This window comes from Marmota marmota, unplaced genomic scaffold (genome assembly GCF_001458135.2).
Source record: "Marmota marmota marmota unplaced genomic scaffold, marMar, whole genome shotgun sequence".
In the NCBI taxonomy this organism is placed as follows: domain Eukaryota; kingdom Metazoa; phylum Chordata; class Mammalia; order Rodentia; family Sciuridae; genus Marmota; species Marmota marmota.
Genome location: NW_025999961.1, coordinates 3,102,341 through 3,129,682, shown reverse-complemented (window position 1 = coordinate 3,129,682; position 27,342 = coordinate 3,102,341). Strand labels below are relative to the sequence as shown.

At 39.4% G+C, this 27,342-nt stretch overlaps 1 protein-coding gene across 2 annotated transcripts in view; it reads left to right on the top strand.

Annotated features, from left to right (window-relative positions):
• Nucleotides 1-1,666: 1,666 nt before the first annotated feature.
• Nucleotides 1,667-27,342, top strand: part of Slc1a3 (solute carrier family 1 member 3) — a 78,384-nt gene continuing 52,708 nt past the window's right edge. Inside the window, exons 1-3 of one of the 2 annotated variants that reach the window (XM_015496356.2) lie at nt 1,667-2,050; nt 3,618-3,890; nt 23,679-23,816. In XM_015496356.2, coding sequence (XP_015351842.1) covers nt 3,710-3,890; nt 23,679-23,816 — 319 coding nt within the window. In that variant the 5' untranslated portion in view covers nt 1,667-2,050; nt 3,618-3,709. Of the gene's footprint in view, nt 2,051-2,628; nt 2,765-3,617; nt 3,891-23,678; nt 23,817-27,342 lie in introns of those variants that run through there. The other variant, XM_048802889.1, reaches the window with a different exon arrangement.

Below are 27,342 nucleotides of genomic sequence, written 5' to 3'. Positions count from 1 at the left end.
ATGAAAAGGTGTTTAACCAAACTTTAGGGATTAGAGGGGGGAAAGAAGGGAAACCAATATCATCTCATCTCTGTGCTGATGAAAGTGTGGTGTTCCAGCTCTTTTTCTTGCTTATGAAAAATAAAAAAATGAAAATGTCCCAGGGCTTGAAACTCCACTTAAAATCATCTAGATTTCTCTTTCAAGGTCCCTTGAAATATAAATCATTTCCACAAAAAGGAAAAACAAATTGGTCCTAAATTAGTGGCTCAGGTAGGACCTGATGCAGTCAATAAAGTGCTTTTAAAAACTGTCATGGTATTGAGACATGAGATCTTCTCCAGGCGTCTAAGTCAAGAGCACCAATATCAAAAATACTAGTTTTTAACACATAAGGTCAAAAAGTATTTTATTTCACATCTTTATATTATGCCAGCCATTCCAAAGAATTGCTTGATGCTTGCTACGTGCCATAGGACAGGTTCTTAATTTCAAAAAGCTTACAATTTTGTTGAGAAGCCAAAACTTAACACAGTTTTAAGAAGGACTCAGGGCAAGACATTGTATTATTAAGTGTTGAGTGCAGATACTAAATGATCCAGGAGGAAAAATGAAAGATCATGAGAGCTGAGACTGTCAAGAGAATGCATTTTCAATAAACTCTTAAAATGATGCCAAATTAGAAAATTGTTATAATTGCTGCTAATTTGTCAATTTAAGTCATTTACGTGATTCACCATTCCTTTCCAACCAGTAGCTGTTCAAAACCGCATACATGAACAGTTGAAGCTGGCAGGAGACATTTCATTACAACTCCCTTGATTTGCTAATGAGGAACAAAAACACGTATTTTCATGTTGGATAACAGACATGAGAATTGAGATTTTTTCATGGAGAATTTAGTGAGCAAGAACACAAAGCTCTGGCTGTGATTTTTGGTATGAGTTTTGGTTTCTAATGAACTATTTTCTTCCTCCCAAATAAGTTTTAAGTTTGGGGAATGAATCAGTCTCAAAAAAATAATTTTTTGTTTTTTGATTATCCTATTTTCAAAATTTACTTTTCTTTTCTTTTAAGAAAAAAAAAATGGACCGGCCTAGAAGTGCCGGTTATATTCTGAAGGCAATGACAATTTTTAACTCCTAAAAATGGTGTGTGGGGTGGGTGGGTGGGGGTGTTTAGCATCCTTTAAAATTGAGGCATCTGAATAGCAGCTTATCTTTTGAAATCAGGAGACTTCAAGTGTGCATTTGCATTCTTGGTCTTAAAATGCTTTTTACTTTAGAGTTTGGCAAACATCCTAGTCCCTTTGTGTTCCTTACCTTTTCAATCTTTGCATTGCAGGCAGCCTGAGTTCAATTAGATTTGTTATAACGGAGTTTAAACTGCTAAAATAGAGGCATGTCTCATCTTGTGTTTTTGGTAACTTTAGACAAGTTTAGAGAATTGTAGTAAGCATTTTTCTCTATATTTGATTGCGTTTAAGATCTCCCCAAGAAACGTCAATTATAAACCTAATTCTAAAAGGAGGCACTTCTTCCTAACAGTTGTTACTACCAGGCAAAAGAGCACACTCTCCCATTCCCATAAGAGTAGGAATCCTGCAATAATGTGAGATAATTAAATTTAGTCTTAGAAAAAGTCTTTGAAATGTACTAATCAAGACTCCAGTTTTCCCGAGAGTATGCGCGATTTATTTTTCAATTCTTCCTGGTCCTGATTTTGCATTTCTAATGCAAGTGAACTGACAAAGCGTGAAAGTGGGCTAAGGAGCAAAACAAAGCCAGCAAGCATGCTTCTGGTGTGCCAAAATTAATCAATATTCCAGAAACCTCGGGGCTCCCCCTTGGTCCCCGTGCCGTTTTCATTTCCCCTCTCCCCTTTCCCTCGCGCAGGCTCCTCCCCTTTTCTTAAGTTGCCTGATAGTAAGTTGCAGTTTCAGAGCACATGCATATTGTCAGGGCTGGCCCGCCTGGCGCGCGCCCTGCGCTCGGTCACTCCGTTGTACCTGCTGAGGAATTCACCTTGTCATTGCCTGGGGTGCCTTCCACCGCTTACAGGATCCGAGAAGGTAAGTGCGACGTCCTGTAGGCCTACTGGGTTCGATTTCTCGATCCACTTCTCCGCCGATGTATTCTGTTCACCAGCGGAGGAGTACCGAGAGGAAAAGCTAGCCATTTTGGTAGATAAAGTCCACGTTAGTGATTGAACGTGGTGTGAGCGTGGGGTGTCTATTTATGGCGGATCCTTCTCTTAATTTGGAGTTGAGTCATTCGGGGTAGATTGGGGATAGATGATGATCAGAGATCTAAAAAAGAGCCAAGATTATTGAGCTGGTCTGCTTAAAAGTGACAGACTGGTAAAGGAAATCAGAGCTGCTAGTTCAAAAATAGAAAAAAAAGAACTGGACCCTCCCCTCTCCGTTTCTTCACTTCTCCCTAAGCTTTTAATCTAGTGTGAAGTCTTAAACAAGCTGTAGGTCTTATTATCAATGACCCCAACCTGCAATTTTATTTAAAAGTCAAACTGTTAAGTCTTTTTTTTTTTTTTTTCCAACCCTTGGATTTGCCAAAAGCTTGCGAGGAGTCCCCTGGCTTCCAGTCACCTCCCCCACAGACACACTCGCTGGCTGCCTGCGCTACCAGACACGCAGGTCCCCCTGCACCCCGGTTTTCATCTCAGATTGATCCTGGGGAAGGCATGACTTAGACGAGGAAACCCTTGGTTTATGCAGCAGGAGGAAACCCTCGGTTTTTCAGAACAGCTGATTTCCAGAAGGAAGAAGGTTTGCTTCATTGTATTTGAATAACCTAAGAGCGCTTTAAAGAAGCCAGAAACCACACACTGTAATGTTTGGAATGAAAATTGGATTCATCTCCCCATCTGTTCCAGAAATCCTAAATTTTAAAACACTTAGAAGTCAGTGATAGTTTCCTCAGAAGACTCCAATGTGTTTGCCCCAAAGACAAATGTGACTTTGTACTTCTACTTGTAATAAAATGAAAATGGATTATGATTTTAGAAATTTTATAGAAGTGACTGGAGCACTTTGTTTATTTCATGGAGAAAAAAAGTCTAAACTTTATCCTGTAAACTAGTGAAACGTATTTGTCATATCTTCTGGGCACTGGCATCCTTTCTGTGAGCATATTTACTAGGTGTTTTTATCCTTAATGAAGAAAATAGCCTGTTATTTTACTACTTAGAACAGCAACCTCAACTTTCTTCAACTGTGTATACAACATGAGTATCACTAAGTAATTATTGGGCATTTTGTGTGCGTTCAGTTCAATTGGACATTTATCAGGTGTATATATTGTGAGGCACTTGGCTAGGTTCTGAGGAGTAGGGTGTCACATCCAGTTCTGAAGAATAATATTTTGCCTCACTGAAGGAGAAGAACAAACTGAAAAAATAAAACACAATTTTCTGCCCCTATATTCTGAATTTATGCCCATTCTTCACATATGGTTTAGTCCAGTAAAATACACACATTTGGAAAGGAAGCCTGGGTTGTAGCTTTCCAGGTTTTGATTTCTACCGAGATTATGCAGTTTGCTTGTAACCTACCATGTGGGCAGCACTGATATCTCCACCCCTGAAGGCTATAATGCTTGTCTCTTTCTTTCCCATTGTAGTTGTGTTCTCTAAGACCAAAGAGGTTTGGCTTTCTGGAGGCAATTTGGAGACCCTGAAATAGAAAGAAGAGACTCTCCTAGAAAAGTAAAATATGACGAAAAGCAATGGAGAAGAGCCCAGGATTGGGGGCAGGATGGAGAGATTCCAGCAAGGAGTCCGCAAGCGCACACTTTTGGCCAAGAAGAAAGTGCAGAACATCACAAAGGAGGATGTCAAAAATTACCTGTTTCGGAATGCTTTTGTGCTGCTCACAGTCACTGCTGTCATTGTGGGTAAGTCATTTGATAAAACAAAACAAACAAAAACCTGTATCTTGTTTCTCTGGGGCATCTGGCTGCCTGGGAACACTATCAGATGGATTGATTGTAGCTATTCAAAAGAATAGCCCAGCTTTCCTCTGAACTTGAAGATTTTTTTTCCACACAAATTAGTTTGTTGGCATCTTTGAAGCAATACATGGTAAACACGTGGGAATCTGAGAGAAGCATCCTTTAGAATTATGCAAATCAGCTGATTGTATGGAGAGGAGAAAAAAACTCCAATGTCTTCCCATTTCATGTAGAAGTTAAGGAGGGACAATTTAATCATTAGACATGAGCAGTTAAATAATAACAAAGCAAGTAAGCACATTAGATGTGGTCAAAATGTAATCATTATACAATGTCACCTTTGCTTAAAATTAATTTATACAATTAGTACACCCAAAATGAGATACAGGTCTCTGATGGTAATTATATTCTAGCTGGTATTGACTTGGAGCTGAATATCAACACTTAAACATAGAGGCCCAATATTTTACATGTTTGCACTCTTTCACCCAGCAACTGGGAAAGGCAAATTGGAGAAAATGTTAACACAGACCTCTTTCATCCATTGCCTCAGACAGCCTGCCATAACCAGCTACATCTTTTTTGAAACACTGCAGTTTCCTACTAATTTAGCCTGGTTGACAGCAATCAGTACTAATAAAATGTTGTTTGGTTTGGTTTAGTTTATTTGTATCTGAAATTTTCAGTTATTATTTATAGGTGACATTGACTTACCTTAAAACATAGCTGAAAAAATACTTATTCGAACTTTTTAACCAAACTAATATAGTAATCCTTAGGTTGGCAAACTTAAGCCAACACCAGGTTGTAAAAACTGCTCTAACATAAAATTCTACCAGTTTACCACCACAAAAGGGTGTTCATGTATAGTTTTAATCTCCACCTTGAAGCTTGCAAAGATTGCCATCAACTATTAAAAGATTATGACAATAAAAAATTAAGAAAATGCTGTAGCATGTAGACGTTATAGCTTTGTCTAAGATATGGAATTTATATAAGAAAAAGAAATGGATTTATAAATCATAGACAAACAGAAATACAACAGGAAAGTATAGTTTGTCACAAGACTTTAGCTACATCCCATTTCAATATCTTTGGCTTCTTTCAGTAAATGTTGATTAATAAGTGCTCAATTAATTGTAATGATGTTCAAAGAGAACATGTCCTGATTCACCCAGAGAAGTAATGGGTTTCTTTAGTAGGCTCCCAAATTTGAATGTATTCCTGGAACAGACCTTTGAGGATTGTGTCCTCGTCCTGGAAGCCAGTGCAAAATGCAGCAGCCCCCCCTCATTTTTCACTCTGAGTTACAGTCATTGTCAAGCCAGGCAATAGCTGCAGAGTACTCATTGCAAACATTTATTTCCTACTATTCTAGCTCCTTTTTGGGTGTTTTGCAAATGTTAGTTCACTTGATCCTCAAACGAGCCCATGAAGTGAATGGGTAGGTATGAGTCTCACAATCTTCCTCATGTTACTGATGAAACCAGTCATGGAGAGTTCAAGTAGCTCACCCAAAGTCAAGGGCTACTAAATGATAGAGAAGGAAGTCGAACTCAGTCTAGTGCCAGAGGCCATTCCCTGCTTGCCTTTCTGATCAACTGACGAGCTGACATCTTGTGAAAGATGCTATAAAGACGATGCTGCCATGGGTGTAGGTGGAAGCCAATTAGCAAGCATTGCTAGATGCACTCACGTAGCAGCGTCATTTTAGTATCTGATTTACCCAGTTCAACTCAGCAGAAAGCTTACGATTCTTTTACAATTAAGCCATATCCTTCATTCATTTAATAAACTTTCATTTATTTTTCAATCCTATATGTGTAATAATAGAGCTCAGAAGTACCAGAGTATGTTTGGAAAATATGCAGAAACACTTATTCAAAATGGTGTTCCAAACACCAGAAGAAGGCCAGGGATGTAGCTCCAGGAGATCTCTTACCTAGAACCTGGCAGAGCTCTTACCTAGAATGCTCAAGGGCCTGGGTTCAATCACAGCCATGCAAAATATAAATAAACTAAATAAAGACATAAACAGCAGAAGATTCAGTCTCTAAGATAGAAATACTTTCATTAAAGAACAGAGGAAGAGAAAGTAATAAAACCTGAACATGGAAGGTAAATTGATGGAAGAGGAAGTTCCTAAATACAGGTGAATAACACCCCTAGTAAAGGAAGAAAATGCCAGGACTTGAGTCCAGTTTCTCTAGGAGGTCTGGGATCACCTCCTAGCCCACTGAGGCCTTTCCTCCGATTTGTGAGAACAGCAGTACGAGTTGGCTTGAGCCGGGGTAGACCCGTTGGCTGGGCGCCCTCATGGTTGGCTTCACTAATGGAAACTGAGGAGTTAGAAGCAACAAGAAGAAGGCACTAACAAAGAAACACATAAAAAGAGCTCATTGACAGTCAGAGAGACCACCGAGTCTACACCAAGGACTTGGAATAGCAAACAGACAACTTAGTAGCAAACACATTTAGGAAAGAAGGAAGAGCCCTTCCGTTATCTGTTGGTGTGTCTTCCATGAGGGTCCAGTGGAAACAAAGACTCCATTTAGCTGGTCACTGGCTTCCATGTCTTCATCAGCCCTAGGCAACATAGTAGAGAAAAAAAGGTGTCTGAACACCAACTCTTTAGTTTATTAGCTACAGCATAGGAAAGAAAAGCAGGAGAGATGCTAGCAAGGAAGAAGGAAGTAGTTACTTTCCCAAAATACAGTACAAGAAGAAATAAAGCTATAACTTCATTTTCAAATTCTTAAATTTTCATAATTTTTAGTAAAAAGTACTAGTAAAACTTATGTGTTGGGGTGAATTTTTCATTCACTCTGTTTTATCTTTTTCAAACAAAATGTATGCACACTTAATGTATAGAAAAGGAAACTAGAAAAATATGAGGGAGGACGCGCAGAGGCATGTGAATCTATATATTCAGAATAAAACAGAGAACCGTAGTTATTTTGATATCACTTCCCTATAAGAATAGGACTGCTTGTGTAATTTGATGTCATTGCACAATGACATTGCATTCAGTGACAAAGTCTGAGTGTGCCTTGCTATGACTATGGCTCACAAAAGAGCAGATTAGAAACCTTATAGAGGTAAGGCCAACTTCCTTTAAGAGAATTTGTTGGGAAAGTATTAAATAATGTTGCAGACATCTGTCTGACACCTCCTTGCCCCCCCACAAAAAAATACTGAGAAAAGTAGTCACTATTTTTCTTTCTCTAGAAAGCACATTCTGGTTTCAAACCATGGTAAGTTGTGTTACGGTTTAGAGTTGACCTCAAACATCTTGGTGAAAGAAAGGAAAGTCTTTTGGTCCTTTGTCATGTTTAAGTCACAGAGGGATGACACTTTTCCATGTCCAGGGAATGATGGCACAATGGAAATAAAATCTCATGTCAAAGAAATATGAAGAAATGGGTCATGAGATCAAAGGGTGGGAATCTGTAAGTAGAATTGCATAGAATCGGATGGTGGCTTTACCTGACGGCATTCACAGACACAGTAACTATCATCTCGTTCCATTATTGGTCTTGCCTTTTACACAACAAAAAAGTTGACATGTGGCTTGCCCTTTATAGGGGTTTAAGAGAAACTGATGACTTCTCAGAAAAGAAAACATACAGACTAAATTTTTATAAAACATTTTCCCCAACTCTCTAATTTTTCTTTGGTAGGAAATTTAAATTGCACTTAAATTCAGTACAATTCTATATAATATCTCACTCAAGAGACTGGTTACTGAGTATGCCTGGTAGGACAGGAGCTGAGTGTCTTAGGAATGGGTAAATGGAGAATTTCCTCTGAATAAGTTTTTGTATAGTTTGAATGTATTTTCAGCTCATTTATATCATCTACTGTTATCTATTCTGTGCTAAATAAATGTTAAAATATTTATTTTTATAAATTCAGTGCTATTCACCAGTTTAACAAATATTTCATGTTGCGTATCTGGCCCTGTGCTATGCAATGGAGAGTCCCTACTCTCTGGTAGTTTAGTGGGAGCGAAGGGTGAAAAATAAGGTGAGAAGGGAATTTACAAGGATCAGAGGTGGTAAATAGAGAAGGTTATAATTAACTCTGAACTTTTTAAATGAGCTAATGCTATGCATACTGTTCTACAGAATATATGGTGTCTTCTTGTGTTAGTACTTTTGAGGTTCTATTTTCTCGTTAACACCTGCATTAGGAACCCCAGATGTGCCATGTTTAAAAAAAAAAATAGTGTGGCTTTTGAGGAAGGATGGACTTGGATTTATATACTAGTTCTATTTTTTAATAGCCATGTGGTCTTAAAGAAGGCATTTTACCTCTCTGAGCCTTGGTTTCCTCATATGTCATTACAACTATAATATTGACTGCTGCAAATAATAGCTAACACTCTCTGATGTGTCAAACTCTGTTGTGTTTTAACTTTATTTAGACATTCCAAAAACCCAGGTGGGGAGGCATTTTTATTACTCTCATTTCACAGATGAGAAAGCTAAATCTCAGACATTTATCCTAGAGTCCATTCAAATCTATTAGAGCACAAGTTTCTCATTCTTACCCACCACACTGTTCTGGGTGCTGGTCCCTGCTCACAGGGAGTACCCTAGTTTTATTACAGCAGTTAGCTAAATGTCTGCAGTGAATCCTCTACAGGAAAGATAAGGAGGAGATGTTGAATTGGAAGATTTTAGAAGTGTCACACGTGAGACTTGGTGATTGAATGAGAGAGGTTGAAGTACAGGCTGATGTTCTGATTTCTGCCTTGGGTGACCAAGTGGTTGATGGTGCCACCTATGAAGGTAAGAGGGCCAGGGTGTATGCAGATAATGAGTTCTGTTAGGGATCTGTTGAGTTTGGAGGAGGACTCACTGCACAATGGTGTCCCCACCATTCTCAGGACTGAACGACGAGGGTAATACTGTCTTTGGAGTTAAGTGACTTATGGTCAGCGACTCAGGTTATCCTACTGCATAATCTCCTTCATGCCCGAGAGCAGTCATCTTTCAGAAATGCCACAGCATATTCTGTGCCTTAGACAAGTTAGTTCAGCCAATCAAAGTAAACAGGGCAGTTACTGTCAGCAGCTGGGCTGAACCAACTGGTAGTGGGACCACACTGGCCACCTGCCTGAGCAAGTGGAGCAGGCACATTTTGGTACCCTGCTGACATGGACTCTGCTCCTGAAGCACCTGACAGAGGGGCATCTCACACAGGTTGAACCACGGGAATCCAAAGAATGGTGGACAGGTTGTGGGTTCAGATTAATGGTTTCGTCAACACTTCTGGGAAATGAGAAGGAAGAGCATCATTTCAGGAAGCTGGGGGGTGGGGGGGATGGTGGCCCTGAGACAGGCCCTGCGCAGGCATTAGCAGACCTTGGCTGGGCTGCCACTCATCAGAAGCTCCTGGAGCAGAGGACTGGGAAGAAAGGAAGCTGTGGGTTTGCCATCCTTGCTCTGGAGAAGCAACACAGAGATAGGGAGCATAGACTAGAGTGTGATTTCTCTCTGCTTCATCTTCTCCTTCATGAAGCAGAAATACAGAAAAATTGTCAGGGGTAGCCATTGTACACTGAACCCAGCCCTCTCTCCCACCTTCTCAGAATGCATTCCAGGGAACTGTCTCCTACTGCATGGGTATAGTGGGGCTGTATATTGAGATCAAAATTCTGGGCTCTGGAATCAGACAACCCACAGATTCAGTTTTGGAGCTGAACCTCTGTTTTCTTCCAGCATAAAATAGAATAATTTAAAAACTCTGCCAGAATGTATACCCCACTTCTGCCATGTTCAAGCCATTTAGCCTTAAATGATTTTCTTAAATGCTTGACAGGTGACCTGCACAGAGACAATGTGAACCCCTTGCCTTTTGCTTCATCTTTTCTATGCAAATGCAGGTGCTCCATACAAAGTGCACTAAGTCAGTGAAACTGGCCCTCCAGAGAACTGCAAGTCTCAGGGATTTGAATAGAATGGGGGCAGGAATGGGAGAAGATATTTATTTACCTGGTTCAAGTTTAGAAGAAAAGCTTGTATTTCCCTGGCCAGAGAAGAAAGCCAAGAGAGTTGTAGGAAGAGACTTAATAGTTGTAAAGGGCTTTGGGAGGCAGAAATAAAAGCCTCAGAGTGATACGGTCACTACTTGTCCCCTACCTTCTTAGCCTCTTGAGTAGAGCCAGCAAGTAATCCCCAGGGAGCTGTTATCACAACACAGACTGCCCCACGGAGGGAGCACACGGCTGTAGATGCCTCTCTCAGGAAAATGGGGAGCTGCCAAGAAGACGGTTACAATAAATATCCCAATATACTCCAATTCATTATTTGTTCATGCCACTGGAGGCCCATCAAGGGGCTCACCATGTCCCCTTTCTTCCTTTTCTCTGGCATTTTTGTGTCTACTGCTGATCAGCATTGGGGCCCAGCAAGAGGAGGAGTGCTTGAACATTGAGAGGAAGTTTGCTGTTTCCAAGAGAGTTGGTAAAGACGGTTATTTTGGAGTAGGGAGCAGAAAACTTGGTGTTGTTCTAAGATTATCTCTGGCTTTTATTTTGCTCTATTTTTCTTCCTGATAATTCAGATACCAAGAAATTTCCAATTTCTTTTTCAAGTAGACAATCAAACAAGCGGGTGTGTTTACAGAACCTTCCATTTTGTGGTGCTACAGTTCACAGAACACTTTTCCATTGCATTCCCTGTAGCAATGTAAGCCCACAGCCAGTCCACCCACTTTCTGGTTCTTATCCGCAAGTGTGTGGAACGCAGTTGAGAAGCATTGAGAGCCCAGCAGTCCTGGTTGCAGGCCTGGCTCTGCAATCAATGATTTAAGACAAATCTCTGGGCCTCATATTTCCTTATCAGTGAAGGAAGTTTGGACTCATATCTGCTGCCAACTCCAAAATTATACTATTTTTAAGTATCATTTGCCATCCCATAAAGCCTCAGAACATGTGGAATAAGATACAGTGTTTTCTTTCCAATCCATGACACTGGGAGAACTTTTCTCTTGGTCTGATGATCTCCCAACTCACTCAAGATGGCTTCTGCAATCTAACAAGCAGCCACCTTCTCTCCCCTTGACCACTTGAAGGCCATCGTGTCCCTGGTTCTGGGATTGATGATGGGAATTTCTTAGCCAGTGTTTGAAGACATAGGAGGAGCATTTCTCTGCAGAAGTCACTTCTGCCCATCTTTCATCAATCAGAGAGAGAACACTGTGCACCTTTGTTTTTACACTCCTGTGAATGAGATTGTGAAGAGTGGACACCATGGGGAGGAGGCAATCAGAGTTAAGCACCATCTCTTCCGACTGGTACGTTCCAGGTGTTAGAGTACTCTGTGTTTATGGAACACTGGAGTATGACAATGGTCAGGTATTTGGTCTGGCAGCTGGGTGAGTTGTTTCACTGCCATGAGATACGGAAAGACACAGAGAACTCTGGGGCACCCAGTTTAGCCATTATACTCATCAAGTATAAGAATTATGAGTTTTGGGATCCCTGGAAAGAAAAGCACTTTGGGTACTAATGAGAAAGTTCGTTATTTAGATATGAGACTGTCGTTGATTCTTTTATTTGTGTCACACTCTTCTGTATTTTAAAAATCAACTGTGTGTATACGGTAATTTTGCAACTGAAAAATAAAATAATACATGTTGTTATAAAAAGTAATTATGAGTTTCATGTTAAGCTTCAGTGCTATCAAAATTGTCCAGAGCTTATTCCTCTGGTCAAGAGTATTTACATCCCTGTGCCTGTTCAAGAAATGGCTCATCAGAGATGATGGCTTCATCCAGAGAAGTATATGAAGTCACCTGGTATAGTTATATAGTATAAAGATACCTTTGCTTTGTATTTGTAAGCTGTTCCAGACTAGAATGCCAACAGCAAAGTGAGACAACTGTGTGTATTTAAAATGTAATTTCTAAATTTATATAGTCCCCCAAAATCTAAAATATCATAACTTTTTTTGTATATTAAACGAAGAGAGAGAGAGCAAAATGTCCTCAAGATGTTTTGAAACCAAAAAGAAAAGATAAAAGCCCCAGAGAGGTTCAGATAAAGGGAGAGACAGCCTGGATGAATTAGAATAGGGAATAGGGGAAGGCACTCCCCATCTCCCTTTGTGTATCATATCAAAGATTTGAAGGTCAATAGGAGCCACCAGTTGAAAGGCACAATCAAGTTTTGAATTTCAGGACTGAGTTCCTATCTCCAGCGAGGGTAACTCCATTCTTCTTGTCCCCGAAGAGACTTCTCCAGTTCTCCCAACAATGAGTCAAGGCCACCCACTGCAACTGCTTCCCAGAAAGGAGACAGTGGGCTATTAGTGAGAGAACTTGTAAGAAGAGGCTCATTTATTCCTAATGAGAGTAGAGATGGGCAGTTCCTGCCCTTCTTACCCTGAAAAGATGGCATGTGCTGTTAGACGTATTGCACTGCCGGAAATTCCAAAATTAAAGCAAGTAAGTGAAAACCCCAGGAATACATGAGCTGGACTGGACTCTTCCTGGTGTCTTTACTTTATTGATAAATATGGAGGTAAAGGCATCAAGAAGGAAATTGTGAGTTTGTTAAGAGACTCCTAAGACCAAAGCCATGGTAGTTTGTATTTATATATCTTTATTTTCTTATATTTGCTTTTTTAAGGCAAATGGAATAGTCCTATGAGCAAAGCTGAAAGCCAGTAAGCAAACTCCCCAGGCCTTTGCAATGCTTTACACAGGATGAGAGATGAAGAAAGAGCATGCCCCCTTTGCCAGATGGTGTATAATGGGAGATTTCAGGTTGGGAATGCAGTTGTTATAACTTCAAGGGCTACTTGGTGGAAGCAGAATTTGAGCCAATAACAACTGCATTTAAAGGTTTTTCAGATTCACTTCCTTGTCTCCTGAAAAAGAGAGCTGTTGGTCACCAAGTGACCCACTCACTGTAAATTGAGCACAATCAGGGATTTCCTCTCCATGGCTCAAACGAAGTAAAGCTGTCATTGAAGCAAATGAGGAGAAACCAACCCCATAGAAGTGACTTTTTAGAGGGATCCGGGAATCTCCCAGAAATGAATAAGATGAATATAATTTAGTATAATATTTTTTAAAGTTGAGAACATTTATTTTGATTATACATTCTGATATTTCACTTATGCATTAAATATATTCCCATAGTCCAAGGTCAAAAAGTACAAAAGGGCATAAAAATAAAATACACCACCCATGAGAAAACAAAACCTCAAAAGTACTCCAGAATCTACTTCTTATGTGCTGTTAGAGGAATTTTATCAGTATAAAAATAAGTATAGGTTTATTATTTTCTTGCCATTTTGTAACAAATGATATCAAGATATACAAAGTTTGCTTTTCACCTTGCTATTTCCCTCTATGCAATATTTTCTTGTATATTATTCTTTATTAGCCCATAAAAAGGTTTCTAATCGTCTCTCCAACTGCATTATATGGGTATGCCATAAGTTATTTAAGCAATGCCCAATCAGTGGACACTTAGACGGCTTCTAATCATTAAATATTATTATACAGAGTGGCATAATGAATAATCTTGTACAAAAGTTATTTCACCCAGGTAAATAATATCTGTAAGATACATTCCTACAGGTGAAGTTGCCAGCTCTGAAATGTTATAGTTTTCATAAGTATTACTAATTTATACCCCAAAGAGGTTGTAGTAACTTGGTTCCCTCAATTGAGAGTTTTAAAAAAGAAACTTGCTGCTGCCACTGTCAGAAACAAGGATGAGTGGACTTTGTGGTTTGTGCAGGATGGCTAGATAGATGATTAAGGAAATCTATACAGTGGAAAAAATGCAGTTTCAGGATAGAATTAAGCAGATGCCAGTAATCTACCTGTCTGCTTCCAGAGCCCAGATTTAACTCAGAAGAGACACCTACAGCTTTCATTAGTATGATATATCCAACGTTTGAAGCACTTTCACATATTTTATCATCTACCATCTTCGTACCGAACCAAGAGATGGAACAGGTTTTTTCCAAAACCTCACCCCTAATTTATCAGAAATTTAGAAGCTGAAACATGGAGTAACTTATCAAGGGTATTGAAGTGTAAGAGATACAGAGAGAAATCAAACTCCAGCAGCCAGGATCACTGCCATCTAGGCCAGCCCTTGTTCTTCGGGGAACAGCTTAGGGGATCCATCCTAACCACAGATAATTCCCCAGAATCCTTGAGCTGATAACCCGAGCATCTGAGCACAAAAGGGTCTCCACTGGATGCCAGGGCAAGATGAAATCAGGAAATTGGAGCAAGCTTAATTATTGTATCTCATAAAGTGACATAGAAGTGAGCAAAACAGAGGCTTTGAAGGAACAAGAGGGAATAGATGGAGATGGGACACCCTTGCTGCACCCAAGCATGCAACATAGGAGCCAAAGATGCAGCAAAGAACTTGGAAATCTTTTAATATATTTCATTTCCAGTCTCTACTCCTTCATAACAATAATTTTTTCTCTAGAAAAGAAAGACAACAGGTTATGATTATTTCAGTTGCTATTTCTAGAAAGGTTTTTTTTTAATAACAGGGAATTAGACACATAAAAGACTTGTAGGATTATTTGTGAATTAAACTGTCATGTCACATAGATTCTGTTTGTTTGTTTTTGTTTTACTTTGTGCTAGGGATTGCACCTTGCTCGTGCTAAGCTTACCACTGAGCTACATCCTCAGCCTCACAGTTTTAGGACAAGAACACCTGGTTTTTCTCAGAACTCCAAGGTTCTTCTCATAGTTGTCCCTCCGAGTCACATGTGTGGACTTGTGTCTGCACCCTGCCTGGTCACCAGTCACCAGAACTGGTTCCTCTGGGAACTTCTGGTGGAGCAAGGATGGAGCAGGTATTTTCCACCTCCAGCAACAGGAAATACCAAAGGACAAAAGGTTAAGCCTGGCCAGGACCCAAATCTCTCAAGGATGTGGGAACAGAAAGGTGGGGGAGCTTTGAGAGGTTGCCTCCACCACAGAGCAGCTTCTCACCAGAAAATGCTTGGAAGTTTGGGCTCAAGGGAAAGACCAGGGACCAGCAGAACTCTTGCAGGTAAACTCACCATTTATGCCTTTTTCCCGTTTATAAAACAGCCAATCGAACTTTAGGTCTACCAAGTTCATCAGGCTGGCATGAGACAGACTTACGACTTCTCCAAATTGGACCAAATCCTGAAATAGAAGCTTTTATTTGCTTTGTCAAATAATTATTTATTGCATACTTGCCATAATCACTGTAATGGTCAAATTTATGAGGTATTCCTCCTAGGCATTATCAAGGGGTTTAGAATTCATTAGAAGAAACAAGATGAATTCATTTAAAGCAACTAAACTCTATAATGCTTTTGGTTTACATGATTCTTTTAAACTCAGAACTTTTAGCTGAGAACATGAAAGTTCAAGAGGACCTTATCCCCCACCTCTAACATGCACAGACAGCATGTGTAGAGAACCCAAGGCCTTGTGCATGCTAGGCAAGCTCATTAGGGTTTTAAATACCATTTGTTCCACTCTATCCCTCCCACTTTGCAGATTAAAAAAAAAAATGAAAGAAGCCCAAAGAGATGATATGATTTGAAGATGTGGAAACTAGCAGATCTAAGTTGGACAATGCATTTTGACACATCAGTGCAGATGGCTCATTCTTTCTAGGCTTCAGCTCTTTGTCAATGATATAGTGATATTGAATTCTATAGATTTGTTATGGAGATTAAGTTATTTACATAAAGTACTGACTAGCCTAATTTACTGGCAGAATCCGGCTCAGTATCCTCATCTCTGACTCAGTTCATGATCTGTCAAGAACATTCCGCTTGCTTTCCCCTCTACTCAAAAAGTGTGTCTCATGAGAAGCTACCCTTGAGAATCGAGAGACCTAAGCTTATAAGAAAGTGTAGTTCATTCAAGATGTATTTACATAGGTAATGAGAAAAATAAGGAAGTCACACAGTTCTGACTAGAGGGAATGTTCCTTAGAATAGGCTACTATGCTCACAAAGCACAATGGGAACTTACCTGGGAGCACAGAGCAAACATTTCTGCATCCAGGAAGTGTGTTCCACAGCAGCTGGGGGCCAGGCACTGGCAGATGCTGGTCATCTAAAAGAGAATAAGTCATGCTCTTTGCTCATGCATTCAACAATACCTTAAATACCTATCATGTGTCAAGAAATATTTTAAGGGCTTAATATACATCAGTGAACAAAACTGACCAAAAAAAAAAAAAAGCTCTTATTTCAGGGAGCTTACATTTTAATAGGCAGAAATAACAATGAATAATAAGTTAGAAACTTATGTTGTATTTTGGAAAGTGATAAGAACTTTTGAACCAAATAGAGCCACCTAAGGCAGAAGGAAATTTGGGGTAGGCCTTATTAAGAATGTGACATGTTGACTAAGTGTTAAAGAAAGTAAACCCTGTGAATACCTGGAAAGAGAGTTCTAGGCCAGAGGAAGAGCTAGTGCAAGGAACATTCAGTGGAATTGTATCTGAATTAATGGAGGAACAACAAGGAGGCAAAGTGGGAACAGAGGGGGAGGGGAGCCCTTGGTATGGTGGAGCCCATAGGGAGCAGGCCAGGAGCATGGCATGACGTGTCCGTGCCATCTGAGTTGGAGAGCCAATGGAGGAAGCAGAGGAATAACATGCTGACTTGGGTGTTAAAAGGGACCCTCAGGGTGTTGTGTTGGGAATAGGCTGCAGAAAGGCGAAGTGGAAACAGGGAAACCAGTCACAAGCTGGAAGATGGTGATATTCAAACCTTGGAGCCCTCATTTCTAAATTAAAAGAAAAAAAAAATACCCGAGGCATAGGAGGCAAAGGACTTATGCAGGGTCACAGAGAGTTAAAGGCAGGGATAGGCCTAGAATCCCAACATCTTTTATTCGTCAAACATCCAAAGAGCATCTCTTTGAAGTATGTCTACTCCACACTAGAAGCCTGGTGAGGAGGCCCAGAGACTTTTCAGGTTAGACAGACACTAACCACCGTATGTATGTGTGAGCCTGGGACATAAGGCTCACTCCAAACAACAGACTGTGGCAAACTAAGTTTCTTTTTGGCATCTGAGCTCCTTTGGGGCACCACTTTTTCTTTTCTTTTGTTTTTCTTTTTGGAGCATTTTGCATTGTGAGTAATAACTCTAGAAGTCTTTGGTCTGCCAGTATGCTCAGGACAAAAGTTGTGGATGGAGGAAAAACGAACAAGATTTTACTATTTGAAACTTCGACACTTAGTGAAAGTTAAATGGGTTGATTTGATCTAAATTTCACTACCAACTGTGTCTCATCCTTTCACTCTTAAAATGTTTTCATGGATCTTAATATTTCCAATAGCTTTATTGGATGAAATCTGTATCAAATTCTTAAAATAGATGTTTAAGTTTTAATTTGGTGTGTGTGGATAGCCTTATAAACAAGCCCAATGTGTATTCTTCCTGAGGCTCCAAGGAGCATATTTTGTCTTAGTTTAGAAAGTGAGATGACATTTAATCTTCCAAAGAAGTATTTGATATGTAGATTCCCTAGGGGAAACACTGAACCCCTGATGGAATACCTTCTTGAGTTTTTCATAGGCAAGAAAAAGTATTTAAAACTTAAATACATTTTAAATTTTAAAATGCATCTTTGTTTATAGCACTCAACTAGCACAGTTGATTTTGATGACCTTAAACATCCTAATTAAGATATTTTCTAGACTCTGGAAATCTTGTTAAAATACTTCGGCAAGAATGCTATAAGAGGGCTGGGGTTGTGGCTCAGTGGTAGAGCACTTGCCTAGCATGCATGAGGCACCGGTTCAATTCTCAGCACCTCATATTTAAAAACTAAATAAAATAAAGTCCATTGACAACTAAACAAAATATTTTTAAAAATAAAAAACAATGCTAAAAGAATGTGAACCCAAAGTAGGCAATCTAATGATCGCTCATGACACCCATGTGTTGTATAATATCACAAAGATGCAAATTTGGGAAAGTTTGTTTCAGCTCTAACACTTCCTACACATTTATTTTTGCAGAGTAATCAATAATGAAGATCTGTCCTTTCGCATAGAGGATGTTGTGGCTATAGAGCTTTTTATGAGCTCTTGGGCCATCTATCAATATGTTTCAAATAATTGCCCACTGATCGAGTTCAGTTTTTCAGAGACTGAGTTCCTTTACCAATGGGAAACAGAAGTGCTAAGACCTCATCCTGCTGCCTCTCATTGGTAGGGAGGGCAGAGTGAAGAGCACTCTCAGAAGTCTGTGACTGGGCTGTGAGAATACATTTCAGGGAAGCCTTTTTGTATTGCTGGGCTAGAATGTAATCAGAAAACTGCACTGCTTACCCAAAACAGCAGTCCTTTGCATTCAGAGAATTTCCTCTTGATTTGATGCTGATAGCTGGCTGACCCTACCACTGGCTTGGCACAGAGAGCTGAAGAAAAATGTCTTTTGTTTATTTGTTCAACAAATGGGTTGAAAAGAGCTAGATGTTACTTCATTAAGTAAAAGCAACAAAACCTTTCCCCAACTTAAGCTCTAGGTTTAGTTAACTTAAGGCAAAAGAGAATTTTTAAAGTAGCAAAATATTGTGTACTAACTTCGGCTCCTTAAATTAGTAGATGGCTATCACAAGACTGTGAGTACAGTGTAGGGTGTGACAAGTCTGAGCTCTGGGGCTGGACAGAGCTCACTTTGACTGCTCACTGTGACCTTGAGCAAGCAGCTTGACCCCTCTAAGCCTTCCACGCTCCGCTCTGCACCAGCTGTGTGGTTTTGGTGATTCACCTGCCCTCTCAGTGACTCTGGTTCTTTGTGAGATGTGGATAATAGTCCTGGTCTCAATGGTAGGCGCTCGCCTAGCACACGTGAGGCACTGGGTTCAATCCTCAGCACCACATGAAAATAAGATAGATGTATTGTGTTCACCTACAACCAAAATATATTTTTTTTAAAAAAAAAAGTCTGCGAACCCTACTTAGAGGCTGAGGCAGGAGGATCGAGAGTTCATAGTCAGACTCAACAAAATTTGCAAAGGCGCTAAGCAACTCAGTGAGACCCTGTCTCAAAATAAAATAAAATAAGCCTGGGGATGTCGCTTAGTGGTCAGCTGCCCCTGAGTTCAATCCCTGATACCAAAAAAAGAAGGTGAACCCTGAAATAGGCTTTTATTTCATGTCCTTTCCTCTTCTATTACACATGGTTTCCAATGAGTAAAATGTGGGCAGAGGAGGGGAAAGGCAGGCTATTTTAGTTAACAAACTTTATATGAGCGTAATTAAATCATTCCATTAAAAAGGGATTTGGCATAGCACCTTCATAAATAAGAAGACCTATTATGTGTTCCAAACTTATAGTGCCAAGTGCCTCTGGAGGACCCAAGATCATTACTCAAGGGTGTGCACAACATAGTTAACGGTTAAAGATACTGAAGACCTGGGGACCAGGCTCCTTTGAAAACTAACCTCAGGCCCTGTCTACAAGGGTGTGTTTGTGTTTGAGAGGTATTAAAAGAGTAATAGAAAGAGCGCTTGGTTTTATTTAGAATCCCTCAGGTCATCCATTTACTATCTTGGTAAGTTTGAGCTGAGTAACTGACCTCGGAGCATCAATTTATTCATATTTAAAATAGATATGATAATATCTACCTCATAAAGTTGGGATGAGGGTTAAACACCACCATTAACACACAATAAATGCTCCCCAACATAATCTCCTCTTTCCCAAGAAGATAACTGACTCATTTGGCAAACCCACCGACTGCAAAAAGACCAAAGCATACACAGGAACAAAACTGATTCAGACTATATCTGAACTTGCTGTCACTCTAAACCACTTCACTCTTCAAAACCTTTGACCTAAAACTGTGCCTTTGAAATTAGGGATGTAACCCTCTCTACTATTCCTACTATAAAGAAGAGCTTTTAAAAACTGTGTGTTCTGTACTGGAGAATATCAAGAAACAGACACGTAATAGAGGGATTGATGGCAGAACGGCACTTCCAGGCAAGACCAGCTTGTTGACTATAAGGAGACACTCGTAAAAATCACTACCTTTGGAGACTTTGCCTCCCTGTCTGTTTGGCCTTTGTTCTGTTAGATATTTGTTTAGCAGGTTGGAGAGCTAAGGCATTGTCAGACACATTGCTAGAATGCATTCACTGTGCTGGCTTTCTTTCCCTCCTCTCACTCAAGTGAAAATTGGTCATCCTGAGTAAATGTGGTTTGGGGGGGAAGAGGAGAGAAGGCAGTGGAACACCCCAGGAAGAAAGAGGCTGGACTGAGCCAGCCCCACAGAGGAAGTAGAGTCAGCATTGACACGAGTTAGACTTTGGGAGGTGGAATCAAGCACATCTACTATTTAGAAGGAATCATTGTTTCCTTCATCCACACTGATTTGTCTCTTGTTTGCACAATGTACATCCCTAGAAGAGCAGCATTCTATCAACTATTACTAGATTATAAATTAACTAGGTTATCTAGACCAACCAGGATACTACCTGCTCTTGGAAATATTATCATATGTGAATAAATGCATTTCTAATAACAAACATAGATATGAATTTGTAAAAGCAAGTCTGACTTTAAATTGACATTTGAGGGATGTCTGAAATTCCTAATAGCTTTATATGTAGCAATTCTAGGCGACCAAAATGAGTTTCTAGTAGATATTGAGCACATTTTTTGTTGTCATTGAATGACAAATGCTTGAATATAAATTAACATCAATTCCAGTAAAATCACATTTGATTAGAAATAAAGCAAAATATTTGTTCATAATTTTATTAAAAGATAAAGAACTTATCTCTGTGTGACTTGGCTTTTACGTGAACAAGCAGGAAAGATTCAACCAAAGCCTTTCGTTAATTCTTATGTGTTGTGGATGCTGCTGTGTTACATAATGGACTTTGAAAATCAGATTAAAATGCTTTACCCCAAATTGAGTTCCAGGATGATTAAAGTTTAGGTACTTTAAAACAAAGCAAACAAACAAGCAAAGAAATAAAAAATGAGTTAAAGATTTATCAAACTTGAGAGGAGAAGGAAATTAAAGTTATAACTTTTGCTGAGGATTGAACCCAGGTCCTTGTGCATTTGAGGTAGGCACTCTACCAACTGAGCTATATCCCCAGCCCTAAACTTATAACTCTTGAAGAAATCACCTACTAAAAAAGGAATGCACACATTAGTTTGCAAAAATGAAAAATACCTGCGTATTTTAAAGTAATAATAAATATAAAGAAATTAGAAAAATCGTTAAATATTTGATACATAGGTAAACAGTAATTATCTTTACTAAATAAAGAGTCTATACCAAACATGTATGCACACATACATAAACTCAATCTATTCAGATTAATTGGATGCTTATAGAAAATACAATCAGAAGATATGGTCAACATCATTAAATATTAAGTAAACCCAGAAGAAAACATCACATAATGTTACACATCCCATTAGCAAAAGATCATGTAGACTTGTCCTAACAATCTTTCTACAATAGTACTCTCCTCCAGGGAGAATAGGAAGTAAATTCTCATTGACTATAGGAACATTAAACTGATAGGAAGACAGTTTGATAACATGGATTGAAACAGTTGTATCCTTTAAGGTACTGGTCCCCTTTCTCTAACATTGCACTAAAAATCTACTCCTAGTTGGAAAGTAGCCTTCACATATTCACCATGATGTTCTTCAGTCTAAACCACCCAAGTATTAAATGACAGAGGAAGGATTCGGTAAATCCTGAGACAGTTCTTGGATCTGACATCATGACAGCTAAAGGTGCTGTTATGGTGACTATATATGGGAAAGTACAGTCTCTGTGATTCCCATATATGTAGCTATATTTCAGAACATTCTAGAAAGAAATTTGCTAAAGCACTAATGATGTTTGTCTTTGCTCTGTAGGAGAGGTACAAGGATGCAAGGTGTTAAGTGTGTTGGATTAGAGTGGAAACTGCCTAGGTTTGAACACTAGCTCTGCCACTTGAGAATATTTGACTTTGGATAATTTTTAAGCTCACTATGATTATGTTTTTTCATCAGTAGATTGGTGGTAAAATAGTACCTACCTCCTGGCGTTGTATTCAGGGATTAAATTACTAAAGCAGACAAAGCCTAGACAGTGCCTAGAGTATAGTGAGAACTCGATAGGCATTAGCCATTTCCTTTTTATATTAGTGGTAGACCCAATACAGCCTTTTGCCCCATCTTCCTGCATTTTACAAAGCAGCTTTGCCCTCTTGCGTATATTACTGTTACACTGTGGGTGAAAAAACAATCACTATTTTCCTGAAGGCTCTGAAAACTGGGTCAGCTGTATTTTCTAGTCACACACATTCAGACCCTTATTAGATTATCACAGGCTGTAGTTGGAGAATGGATAACTTCATGGTTGCTGAGGCTCAAGAATTGAAACTCGAGTTGCAGTGACAATTGTGGGGAACTTTGTGTCCCATTTCATAAGAGAAATAGCCCATTTCATAACAAGTTAGGAAAGCTCAATTTCTGTAAAGGGCTGCTTGCATCTTTTGGAAATTCTTGTGTGTCTCCCCAGTTTTGTTTCCTCCTCCCCCATTCCCACCTCCAATCTCTAGCTTTTAGGTAACTCTCTACTGAGTAGTTTCTTTTCTCTATAATTGACATGGACTTTAAATATATGAAATATAAAATCACGTTTTAATAAAAACCAAATTTTACTATATTTATATAAGTAATTTTTGAGGAGGTGCTAGGGATTTAACCTAGGGGTGCCTTAAACTGAGCTACATTTCCAGCCCTTTTTATTTTTATTTTGAGACAGGATCATGCTAAGTTGCTGATGCTGACCTTGAACTTGCAATCCTCCTGCCTCAGGGTGTAAGGAAATTTTCTTTAGCAAGGAAAGTAAGTTAGGGAGAGGGGAGAGAGAAAGAATCAATTTGTTCTGTGCCTTCATTAATTTCTGAAAATGTCAATAAGTATCATGCATCATTTGATTTACATATGAAGTTATCATTCTAAGAATATTTTTGAGGTTCCAGGAACAGAAGGGAAACTAAGGAGGAACTTGCTTTCTCTTTTCCCTATTTGCCCTCAAGTTTTCAGGGGAAATTTTTGGGAAAAGTTGGCTCACTTTGAAGTCTTCTCTTGCCAGCAACTAACAAGTCTGTATAATACAGTTGCCAAGGCAATGTCAAGACCATGTAGACAGAGGAAGAAAATGTGGTGTGCAGACAGGAGATGGTAAAACGGATTAGCAGTATGAGCAGGAAGGGTTTGTTTTTTTTTTTTTTTTAAATTGGAAAAAAAATAAAATCACGTTATCCTTTATAAGTGGTTATACCAGCAGTTCTAACATCTGTTATTGTAAATGAACTTCATTATAATAAGTTCTTTTTTCCAGATCACCTTGTTCATGAGGACATGATTTGTTTCTTGATTATTGTTCCTCTATACCAAGCCATGTCAAAATGAATTCTACTGCATTCAAGTTAGACAAAGAAATTTTTCCTTTGCCCAAACAAAAACATTTTTTTGTAAGCTCTTCTTGAAGCCATGGATCCAGCCAAACCCTTCCAAATAATGATTGCAAAGATAGATGCTCCCAAATCTGTACAAATATTTGCTGATTGAATAAATTTACTCTTGTCAGGCATGAGTAACCACCAGCCAAATACTTGCTCATTTTTCTAGGACTGTTGCTTTAGTTTTCAAAACACTCAATTTCTCTTTCTTTCTTTTTTCTTTTTCCTCCTTCCTTCAGGTACAATCCTTGGATTTACCCTCCGACCATACAAAATGAGCTACCGGGAAATTAAGTACTTCTCCTTTCCTGGGGAGCTTCTGATGAGGATGTTACAGATGTTGGTCTTACCGCTCATTATCTCCAGTCTTGTCACAGGTACCATTTGCAGATTTTGATATTGGTTTGTTGTTGTTGTTGTTGTTGTTTTAAGTGTGCTTGTTGCAAAAGATCACTTAGAAAAGCAAACGGTTTGGTTTCTACTGGATGCATGCTCTGCTCTAGAAAAATAAAGTCCCTTCAAAATGATGGAAAGGAGGCTTTAGTAATGCATGAATGATTATAACTCTCATATTTTACCAATCACAAGAGAAAAATGGATTCAAACAGCCATGTAATCTGGTCTGCCTCACCATGGAAGAGGTGCCCTGCTAGACACCACACGTCCAGCTTTCTCTGACCACAGTGATGTAGTTGACAACAGCGTACAACAGGTCTGTTTTCTCACCCTCTTATCCCACCCAGATAACATCTGGTTGGACAGCCTATTAGCTATTGATGCAAGAATGCTTGTTCTCAGAGCCACCAGGACTTGAGCGGGAGCCTTCTTGGAAGCCTCATCAAGAGGTAATGCCCACAACACACTCACCAATTCTGCTGCCACCAACACTTTGTCTTTTCCTGGTATACCCGCATGATTTCATTTCCTTCTCCAGTTACCCCTCACCCCCATTACCTTTTATTCTGGGGGGAGAGTGGGGAGGGGGTGGGAGATTTCCCTGTTGGATATTTTGTTAGTTGCCACTTGAATTTTTAACCAGTGGAAGCTTTGCAGGATACCTTTCGATTTTCCATGACAGTGAGACAGTAGTTCACCCCTGCATGGAAAAAGGCTAGAGTCACTGGCATATTGATTGACGAATACAGACTGAGCCAAGAAGTGGTAGAGAAACATTCCTGTGAATTCCTCCCTGCCCACTCTTCTGTCTCCCCATAGCACATCTCTGACTCAGAGAAGGAATTTCCATAGACACTGCCCCAGCAGGATGGTTTCTGGGTTTGTAGCTAAAGCCCAGAACTCAGGTATTACTGACCCTGTTCTCTTTTCCCCCTTAGGCAGACCACTTCACCTCTGTGTGAGCTATCTCTGAGCATCTTTCCCCTTCTTCCCAGGGAGTTCTCAAAGATACTTATAATCTCCTTTCAAGATCTCTGTGCAATGAAAATTTCATAGTGCAACTCGAAAGTCATGAGGCAACATTCTATCACATGCCTTGGAGGGCTGACCATTACTTGGACAGGAACTGAGTTAGATTTTTTCCTCAATGCCTTGTAGATCTCAGCTGGCTCCCACATGTCCAGAGCCCTAAACAAGTAATTTCATGTATACCAGCTTGTATTAGAGGATGGATTGCACACAAACCAGTCCTGTAGACCTTTGGGGTACTTGTTTGTGAAACTGGTCTAATCCATTGCTAAGGAGGGGTAATCGTAGCAGCTTCAATTCTTATCACAGAAACTATATTCAACGCTGACCTGAGGGCATATTTTCATTTTGTTATCCATTTTTCTAGGGAAACAAATTATTTACATAAAACATGGGTCAGAATCCACATCCAAGTTTTTATTTAGTAGAACAATGAGTCCCTCTTCATCCCCCTACTTGCAAGGCATCCAAACTGAGAACATATAATTTTCCTGGACACAAACCAAAGGGTCTTGGGTTCCTTATCCTGGCTCTTCCAGAGTGGAACCAGTATCAAGAGGTTTCTGCTTTTACATAATTGTGCTGGAAACCCACAGTGTTGCTGTTAAGAAGAGAAAAGCCCTTAAATGATACAGTTTTTAGTGTGCTACTTTTGTAGCAGACTCAATCCACATTTACCTTGAAGTAGGATTCCTTGGTGTTTTTAATAATTAGTAATCAACTTTATAGAAGGAATTTGTTGCATCATTTTGCAGAAAGAAAAAAAATCTATGATGCAGTCCCTTTGCTTGGTTAAAAAGAAATTTTGTTCAAACCTTGAAGAAATTATCAATATTTACAATATTGTTATTAAACAGAAAGGAATTATAAGCTTCAAACAACCAATATTAAATGGTTTTTATAATGTAATCTAATTGCGTTTTGGGAGTGTTGCCACATGGGACCATTAAGAGAGTCTTAGCTCTTACCCAGGACTGTGTTAAGACAAGGAGCCTGAGGACCATAATTTAGCTTTGCCAAAGATCTTTCTAAGGTGCTAGTCTCAAAGGAGTAATTTCCAAGCTACACAGTAATTTAGATACTTACGATCAATTAAAATGCATGATTGATTTAATAAGAATTTCCTTCATGTCTTTGAGTAAAATCATTCTAAACCAAAGGGTGTGATCTATTGGGAATGGCAGGGGGGAATTTTTTGCAAATTAAGCCAACCCCTGAGGATCCCTGTGTGTGTTGAGAAATGTTACTGGGGAACCTGTTGCCTAGGGAAGGAACAAAGGAAGGCTCCATTCTGTTAGGATGGAAAAACAATCTCAAATGTTTCCAATCTTCAAGCTGGTAACATATATATATGAAGCTGCCCTTTCAGACTGCTTTTTGTTTTCTTACTTTGATTGAGTCATGAATACAGAGAAATATTTCTCCTCAATGGGAGAAGGATCATGGACAAGTGTAATGATAAGTAAGAAGTGATTACACTGCAGAACAAGCGGACAAAAGAGAGGCAAGGACACTGTTGGGACTTGAAAAGTAAGACTAATCACCTCCTGCCAATCATTGCCACATATCAACAAGGGCCAAATCTTCCTGGTTTTCTAGAGAATGTTGTGATCCAAATTTTTAAAAGCTCTTTATCAATGTTGATGCATTTTTAAATGTTGATATAATTCACTAAACAAAACACTGCAAGACAAGCAAAGTGTATCTATCGGGCCAGTCCAGCATCAAAACTCAGGTCTGGATGTCGGTGGTAATAATGAGAAATGCACTGCTCAATTCATTCACCCGTAAGGCTGTCACTGGGTTTCATATTTTGCCTGACACAACCAATGGCAGTTCCATGCTAAAGATTGATTTGCAACAGTGAAATTAGCTACTGACCGCCATGTTTATTGCTGGCTTAACATAGCTATTGCAAAGCCTCTCCCCTCCATCTTCTGGGTATGACCACATTGTTTAGAAGCTGTTTTAGTCTATTTTGCACAAGACAAGAACATCATAGTAAGAACTCAGAGGTCACACTCCCATAGAAAGTATTTCCTAGCAGAAAAACTTAATGATTTTAAGTTCAATGCCTGAGGGTCTGCACAGATGGAAATGAAATTCCATTAATTTGTTATTGCATTTCTTGGACTAAGCATTCTGTTTTGGAAGATTCTAGAAAACAGGTTATATATTTAATTGAATGAAGTCATGTTTAGTTTCACTGAGTGGAGTTTTGCAGTCCTGGGAATCAAACCCAGAACCTCGTGCATACTAAGCAAGCACTCTACCACTGAGCTACATAACCAGCCCTGAAACCATGAAATCTAAGCTAGAGTTTTGTACTTGAAACATCTGTGTTTGTGAGTTATGGCTCCTAGACCCCTGTAAGCCACGATTTCCTTGTCCTGAATTGAAATTCAAATCTTTCCAAACATCCCTGGTGTGTATTAGCATTCCAGAAGCTGCCAGGGAGAAGCTGGGAGAAAGCCTAAT